The sequence below is a fragment of the Zingiber officinale genome, chromosome 5B (assembly GCF_018446385.1).
Source record: "Zingiber officinale cultivar Zhangliang chromosome 5B, Zo_v1.1, whole genome shotgun sequence".
NCBI lineage: Eukaryota > Viridiplantae > Streptophyta > Magnoliopsida > Zingiberales > Zingiberaceae > Zingiber > Zingiber officinale.
In genome coordinates this window covers 37,309,510-37,318,270 of record NC_055995.1, presented here as the reverse complement: position 1 = coordinate 37,318,270, position 8,761 = coordinate 37,309,510, and the positions used below count along the sequence as shown (strand labels likewise).

The 8,761-nt window shown below is 42.0% G+C and overlaps 1 protein-coding gene and 1 pseudogene across 1 annotated transcript; both read right to left on the bottom strand.

Annotated features, from left to right (window-relative positions):
- Positions 1 to 200: 200 nt before the first annotated feature.
- Positions 201 to 1,636, bottom strand: LOC121984359 (probable strigolactone esterase DAD2). Its single transcript, XM_042537251.1, has 2 exons — positions 989 to 1,636; positions 201 to 887 (listed from the first exon to the last, which is right to left on the bottom strand). Exons 1-2 carry the CDS (start codon positions 1,441 to 1,443, stop codon positions 452 to 454), a joined length of 891 nt encoding a protein of 296 aa, XP_042393185.1. The 5' UTR covers positions 1,444 to 1,636; the 3' UTR covers positions 201 to 451.
- Positions 1,637 to 2,246: 610 nt separating this feature from the next.
- Positions 2,247 to 8,761, bottom strand: part of LOC121986609 — a 47,201-nt pseudogene continuing 40,686 nt past the window's right edge.

Here is an 8,761-nt window from a genome sequence, read left to right as displayed (position 1 = left end):
GATAAAAAATAATTAATCAGACTGATAACGTCGAGTTTGAAATGACCAATCTGATCCCATAAAAATTTTTCATCAATCATCAAAGTAAATTGAGAAATATATGTGACGATCATTTTAGAATCTTAACATCTTTTGATTACGTCTCTTATTTAGAAAAAAAATTTCTATAAATATATAATAGCTGAAATTCAAACCGCGCGGATGTTTAAAAGATAACCTGAATATCTTCCTATAATATCATACCATGATCCGGGGACGGGGTAAGGAGATAAAAAAGAACAGAAGGAAAGGTGAGGTCACGCGCGTGACCTTCAAGTTGATAACTCTTTTGCTTCTTGATGTTCTTGGTTTTTTTATTTTCCACAGTGAGAAACTAAAGGACGGCATCAGTCTACACGTGCCATCAGCCGAACCGGATGCAAACTCGAGTAGCCGACGCCCTCGACATTACTCACCGGTGGGAGGCCAGGGCGCGGCGGAGAGCCTGGACGAGAATTGATGGGGCGCTGAGGTGGGGGAGGTGGCCCTCAACGGGCAAGAGCTCCACGGTGGTGCGGCCGCCTAGTTGAACCTTGAGGTAGGAAGCGACGGAGAGAGGGACGGACACATCCTTAGCGGTCTGGATGACGACGCAAGGGGCGCGCACTAGGCCGAGTACGCCGCGCAGATCACTGTTGAAGACCGTCCTGCACACGAACAGAGAGATGTCCGGACGCATGTTGAACAACGTCCGGCTGAACTCCTGGACCGCCGCCGGCACGTCAGCCCCGACCGCCAGCGGAGCGAACCCCTGCACCCACGCCTTGTAGTTGGATTCCATCGCGAAGAACACCTTTTCCACCTCACCCCTCTCGAATCCCCCGTGGTAGTCCCCGTCGTTCAAGAACCTGGATCGGATCCCCAATTTGTACATAGAACAAATTAAAGACCAAAATCAGTTATCTTACGGAAAGAGAAGAGGGTTTTTCTGGATCCAGAAAACATGCACCTTGGCGATGCGCAGATGAGGATGAGCTTGAGGAAGAGGTCCGGGCGGCGGATGGCGGCGATGATGCCAATCATGGCGGAGATAGAGTGGCCGATGAAGAAGCAGCGGTCGACTCGAAGGGCGTGGAGGATGGAGAGGAGGTCATCGACGTAGGAATCGAGAGTGGTGTAGCGGCGGAAATCGAAGTGATCAGGGTTGACGCTTCCAGCGCAGATGAGGTCGTAGAGAATGAGGCGGTAGTCGCGCTGGAAGTAGGGGAGGATGCGGTTCCACGCCGACTGGTCCGTGCCGAAGCCATGCGACAGCACCACAACCCTCTCGCCGCTCCCCACCACCCTCACGTTCAGCACCTGAAGCAATTTGTTGGCGCTGCCGCCGCTGCTAGCCTCTGTGACTTTGCTCCCCCCGTGATTATGATTATGATTTTGATTTTGATTATTGCTGCTGCCCCCCATGGCCTCCGTTGTGCTATAGCTAACTGATCCCCAAATTCTGAAACCTGAGTCCTTCCTTAGCACTCGCTCGCTAGTCGCAATATGGAATTGGGCGACGGTGGGGGGTGAGCATATATCGTTAAACCCTTTCTTCTCTTCGGTCGGTCGCTGCCGCTTGCTGCTTCTTTCCTTTCTGCGGTTCTTGAAAGCCTTCCATATTCTCCTGTTTTATCATGTCTAATTCTGCTTTTCGAGAGAGGGGCCATTGCCCATTGGTTATTTTACTATCCGTGCCGATAAGATAAGATGCATTTCTCTTGCCTTGTCCTTTCCACTTGGGAAATTCGTCCACACATGTGTATAGGATTCTTGTCTCTTGTTGAAGCAGACAACTCAAGTCACATAGCACTAGATGGCTCGGGGCCGGTTCTCACAGTGGTACCCGAATTTATCCATTTCAATAATTTCCCATCAGTGAAAAAAAGCATCCATTTTAATCAATCCAGATTGCAACTTATATCTATCCGTCGGCGCTGAAATACTAGATAATCAAATTTAATTTTAATATTAAAAAATTTAAAATTAAGATTGATTATGATCTAATAAAAGTTGATTAAGTGTATAGGTACTTTAGCCAAAAAAATCTCCTAATTTTAGACAAATGAAAGTCTTAGGGGGCGTTTGGTTTAAATTTATCAATCGGAATGATAATGGGTTTGATTATGGAGTCAATGGGAATGGGAATTAGGATTGTATTATTAGCGTTTGGTTCAAAATCTGGAATGAATATGATTATAATTGATGATGTTTGTTTCGAATCAACATTAGTAATGAGAATCAAATAAATTTCCAATTTTATCCTTCCATGTTAGGTACATGTCCGACGTCTCCCCCTCCGTCGGCAGCAGCGACCATCCCGGCCGGTACCGCTTGAGCAACGCCTTCACTGCGTCTGCGCCGCCCTCGCACGCCAGCAGTCCGACGAGGCTCCGGAAGCACTCCCTCTCCAGAGCAAGCCGCTCGTTGCACATCGCCGGGAAGCTTTCTCCAGCATCTCGAAATAGGAGCCGTAGAACCACAGGCACTCCTCGAAGGACTCCATGAACTCGCTTGCGGCGCCGAAGTCCGCCTCGTCCTCCACTACGGTCAATACCCTCGGCCGCAGCACCGCCGCAGCCCGTAGGAACGAGTCCCGCGAATCCTCGCACCCGGCTCTATGAAGAGCGCCGACGCAGTTCACCGCGACGACCTCCCCTTCGCGGAGCTCGAGCTTCTTGGGGCGCAGCGCGTCGATGAGGCGTGGCAGCGTGGGGGCAGCGATAGCCCGGAACTCAAGCGGCACGCCCATAAGCCACGCGAACTTCTCGATGCGCGCTCCGATCTCGGCCACGACGCCAGCGGCAGTGGAGGAGACGACGGTAAGCCGGACACGCGGGGCGTCTGCATCGGCGCGCGAGGCCAGGACCTCGAGGAGTGTGGGCCACTGGGTGCAGAAGGTGTTGCTGACGTCGACGATGTGGAGAGCAGGCTCGCCGTCGAGGGTCTGGAGGAGGGCGTCGTTGGTGGCGACGTGGCCGAAAGTGGACCACGGGGCAGCCTCCTGGAACTTGAGGGCGAGGCGGCGGGTGGAGGCGAAGGAGACGGTGCGTTCGGTGACGGCGAGGGAGGTGCTGTAGTAGTGGTCATCGGAGGCTGTGGCTCGGCAGAAGAGGGCCTGCAGGAAGGCATAGGGGAGGTGCTGCTCGCAGTCGCCGTAGGGGGAGGCGAACTCGTTGAGCATCCAGAGGAGGCGGCGTTGGCGTCGTTCGAAGCAAAGAGGAGAGAAGGAGAGAAATGAGACGGGAAATTAGGTTAAGGGTATTTTTGGTATTAATGAGAAATTGTGATTGCTGTAAATACAGGAATGGGTGATTGAAGGGGTGGGGCACCGGAATAAGTCATTACCCACTAATAAGGAATCATTCCCTTATTTTCATTCCCATTGTTGTAATCCAAACATTAACATTGATTGCTATTCCTATTCCTTACCTCTATTCCCTTAAACCAAACGCCCCCTTAGTAAATCTAGGTAAATGTAAATCCTAGTACATCAATTGAATTAAATTGTAAGCAACTAAAAACTTTAGTTGGACAGCTAGATAAGATACTAAATAAATTAGAAGTCTTGGCGGATAAAAATATTGGACAGAAATATTAGACGGTCAACCGATCCAATGTCTAATAAGTCGATGGATTAATGAGTACCAAACATCTCAGGAAGACCTCACACTATAAAAAAAAAAAAGAAATCATTTTGTAATGAATTTTATGACAGAATCTGAAAAAATAAATTTGTTGTAAATTTTTTTATGACGAATTTTATAATAATTTTTCGTTACAAATAAGTTATCACAGATTTTTATGATTAAAAAATAAAAATTCATCATAAATTTTACAACAAAATTTTTTTGGTCACAAATCTATGACAATTTTTTTTGTTGTCGTAGATTTATGATAAATTTTTTTTTTTGTAAAATTTTGTGACAATTTTTTTTCACACGGTAGATTTTCAATTTTTTTATCCGTCGGCGCTGAAATACTAGATAATCAAATTTAATTTTAATATTAATAAAGATTTAAAATTAAGATTGATTATGATCTAATAAAAGTTGATTAAATGTATAGGTACTTTAGCCAAAAAAAAATCCTAGTAAAATTAGACAAATGAAAGTCTTAGTAAATCTAGGTAAATGTAAGTCCTAGTAGGCCAATTGAATCGAATTATAAACAACTAAATACTTTAGTTGGACAGCTAGATAAGATACTAAATAAATTGAAAGTCTTGACGGATAGAAAATATTAGATAGACAGATTAGACGGGTTAACATATCCGATGCCTAATAAGTTGATGGATTAACGAGTACCAGATATTTAAGGAAGACCAGACACTATATAAAAAAAAGTCAATTTTGTGATGAATTTTATGACAAGATCTGAAAAAAAATTTGTTGTAAATTTTTTTATGACAAATTTTATAATAATTTTTCGTTACAAATAAGTTATCATAAACTTTTATGATTAAAAAATAAAAATTCATCATAAATTTTACGACAATTTTTTTTGTCACAAATCTATGACGAAATTTTTTGTTGTCGTAGATTTACGATAAGTTTTTATTTTTTTGTAAAAATTTGCGACAATTTTTTTTCACAAGGTAGATTTTCAATTTTTTTTCATCCATATCTTAATATTTTTTACAACTGAAACACTTTTCCCTCTCCTCGCTCAATGAACACACTGGCATAATCCATCCCCTCCTATTATACAAGGCATCGTCAAGAGCAGTAGGTCTCTTTGTCGACGTGTCTTTCTTTTTGGGCTTAACGACCTTTGTCAGCCGAGCAACTGCCTTTGGTTTTGGTTTCGACGCTGGCTTCCTCATCTAACCCGATTCTATTGTTGGAGTAGCTTTCTTCACGACCTTTGCCACTGACTTGGGCTTTGGCTTTAGCTTCACCTTGGCCTTCGTTAGAGCAGTTTAAAAGAAAATCATCATGATTTATCAGATAAAATCATCAAATCAAATTAGTATCAGGATTATTCTAATAATTTTGTTATAATCATTAGACTAATTCTGTTATTTATTAATTGGTTAATTGACCAAATATTTTTTAAACATTATATATTGTACTATCGTTATAACAAATATGAATGAACAATAAGATTAATTATTCCTCTCATATTCTTTCTTACCCTCTTCTTCTTCTTCTTACATAGTATCAGAGCCCACATTCCTCTTTTCTCACTGCTCTCACCAATAAAGGTAGCAACCCCATTTCTTTTTCATCCACGTGTTGAACCCTCAACCTTAAGCCACTCATGTCTACAGCTTCAAGCCTTCAACACTCTTGTTGGAATGTATATTAAAATCCTAGCTTTTTGTATAAACATTTATTTAGAAATAAGAATCACATTAGTCAAATGTCTACACTTATGCTAAGTGTAGTTATCCATTTAATTTATATTGTAGATAACATGGTGTGAGAAAACATACAGAAGATTATATTATCAGATCCTTATAAATTATAAATAGTAGCTCACAACCAAGATAGAATGGACAAACCATTGGAGTGGTTATAGTATAATTTGGTATTAGTTTATCTAGACTATAAAATTACACTAGTACACTATGAGTGTATTGAGCAGGACCATTTGAGGTAGTTTCTTTTTATACTGACTATATAAGAGAATAAAATCTCTGTTATTATGGAAGTGTGCGCTCTTAATCGTGATTATAATAACAAACACGTATATTTAATATTCATTTCTTTAATTTATCAAAGGGTGTGATTTAGCTCGTTAAATCAATAGGCCCGATAAGTTGGAAAATGATATCATTTATATGGTGTATTGTTGATTATAGAATGAAATTGTGTCCTAGTAAACTAGGTTGATGATGTCCCCTTGAGGAGCTCATAAGGATTGTCATGTAAACCCTGTAGGTGGACCTAGTCCGGCATGACAATGAAGTTGAGTGGTACTACTCTTGGAGCTAGATATTAATTAAGTGAGTTGTCAGTAACTCATTTAATTAGTGGACATTCTATATCTTAAACACAGGGAGAAGAATGCACTCATAATAAGAAGGAGCCCATAATGTAATTTGGGATTGGTGCGGTAGTTCAATAATAACTCTTTAGTGGTATGAGTTATTATTGATGAACTTGAGCTGAGTGTTCGGGGCGAACACAGGAAGCTCAAGCTTATCGGGAGACCAAAACTAATTTCTCCTCTCGGTCCCTGTTGTAGCAGGCCTATAAAACTTGTATCCACTAAGTCCACTTCTTATCCAAATAATGGGCCGGACACAACCTTGCTTGGAGCTAGGGGGCCGGCCAAGCATAGGATTTGAGCCCGAGTAGTGGCCGACCAAACCATGCTTGGTGTCCAAGCATGGGGCCGACCACATAGGATTAAAGGAAGATTTTATTTTTGTTAAAATCTTTCCTTTTATAGCCATTCATGAAAAGGGATTTAAAAGATAAATTTTATTTTTAAAATTTCCTTTTATAGTCATCTTCATGGTTTTTAAAAGAGAGTTTTAGATTTTAAAATCTTTCCTTTTATAGCTATCTACAAAAGATTAAAGAGAAATTTTAATTTTGTTAAAATCTTTCCTTATTTGTAGTTGTCTATAATGTTTGAAAGAAAGATTTTAATTTTTAATAAAACTCTCCTTTTTTGTAACCATGATTTAAAAAAGAAGTTTTAATTAATCTTTCCTTTTTTGTAGCTGTCTAAAATAAGAGAGATTAATTTTTAAAACTTTCCTTTATTTCCATGTGCAATAGGAAATTTAAAAAGAGAGATTTTAATTGTTATTAAAATTTTCTTTTTTAAAGGGAGACCACAAATAAGGAAGTTTTAATTATGTTTAAAACTTTCCTTTTTGTAGACATCATGGTTTAAAAGGAAGCTTTAATTTTTTTGTTGAATTTTTTTTTCCTTTTTAGACTCCATGATATGGCCGGTCATAGGAAGAAGAAAAGAAAGTTTTAATTAAACTTTCCTTTTTTGCCAAGATCAAGGATTATAAAACAGATGGAGAGGGTGTCTCATGAGATAACACAACCTAGGCTTTCTCCTCTCTTCATTGTGTGGTCGGCACCCTTATTGTTTCTTTAAGGGTCGGCGGCACACAAGCCTTGATTCCTTGGTGGCCGAATCTCTTCCATGCTCTTATCTTTTGTTTTCTTCCTTTGAGGCCGGTGGTTCTTCAAGCTTCATCATCTTGGTGGCCGGTTGCTTGGAGAGGAAGAAGAAGAGAAGAAAATTTCCTATTTTAGCATCCCTTGATGGCTCAAGAGTGTTGGAGAAGAAGAAGTGGTCCCGATGGAATTCATCTTGGTAGATCGTCGCCCACACGACGTCCAAGAGGAGGTGAGGAATGCAACAGAAGATCAAGAGGTCTTTAGCTACAAAGAAAGGTATAACTAGTTGTCTTATTCCGCATCATGCTAGTTTTCTTTGTATGGATTTTGAATTATCAAACACAAGAGGCTAACGATTCTAGGCAATCGAATTTATGTTTCGATTTTGTGCTTCTTTTGTTTTTCGATCTTGTGATTCGATTGTTCTTAATGGTTAAACCTAGGGTTACTATAAGGAAATTAAATATTGAATTTCATTGAAAGGCTTTGTCTAGGAAGTGGTGGATGATGTTGGATCGAGAAGCGCTAGAGGGGGGGGGGGGTTGAATAACGCTCATGGCTATTTCGTTCGATTTAAAACAGAGTCTAATATATGAAACAGAATTAAGTAAGGGGAAAACAGAGCAAACACAAAAGGACAAAGTCGTTTACTTGGTTCGGTGCCTGTGCCGACTCCTACTCCAAGGCCCGCGGTCGTTGACAACTTTTGGTGGGCAACAACTATAAGCTCGAAAGATTGTTACAAGATTATTACAATTAGAACTATAAAAGAAACCAATACCGACAGTAAGAATATCAAAATCTGGAGTTCCGGGTCGTCGGTATGTCGTCACAACACTTCGGGATGAACTCGTTAGCAGTTGAACGCAGAAGGATCGCTTGTGAATTCTTGTTCTAAGCTGCTGCTCAAAGTCCCCTTTTAAACAATGCTAGAGGCGCCTCCAAGCCTGTCCGAGGCGCCTCCAGGCCGCCGAGTCGCATGCGTGGATCAGCTCTGATCTGGTCGAGCCTTATCCTACTGAAGGCGCCTCTAAGCTTCTCCAAGGCACCTCCAACGCCTGGTCCAAGGCGCCTCCAGTGACCTCCGAGGTGCCTCCAGCGTCTCTGGACAGCTGGCTTCGGCTAGTACCCGAGGCGCCTCCAAGCCCCATGGAGGCGCCTCGGACACTGTTCATCCGAGGTCTAAGTTGCTCCTTTGTTCCTGCAAAATGTGTTAGTCCCAAACACAAATCCTGCAAAACAAAGTTAGCACAGAAACAATATGATAGAAATACTTGACAGTCGTCGTACTGTCCGGGTCTGACTTCGGATTTCCAACCGGAAACCCTAGGTCGACCCGACGCCTACTGTTCCCTCTACGGGGAATGCGTCCTCACCTACTCCACTCAAGAGATTTACCTGTTGCCAGTGCGATCCTCCAGATTGACTGGACTTTTGCTCAGCGTTCGAAGCTTCCGGACTTTCTGCTGGACTTCCGCTTCCCGGCTTGTCTAGTCTTTAACCTGATTCGTGACACCAAGACTTTCCACCTAGGGTTACCCCCTAGGACTTTTGCCTGAAGCTCTCGACCCACCAAGACTTTCCGCATAGGGTTACCACCCCCTATGACCTTGGGTTACCACCCCCTATGGTTTTCCACCTGCCTAACC

Excerpts from the sequence above, each read along its gene's own strand:
- LOC121984359 (XM_042537251.1), bottom strand. The coding sequence starts at position 1,443 with ATGGGGGGCAGCAGCAATAATCAAAATCAAAATCATAATCATAATCAC. Across the intron at positions 888-988 it reads CTCATCTGCGCATCGCCAAG|GTTCTTGAACGACGGGGACT; the intron begins GTGCATGTTTTC and ends GATCCGATCCAG.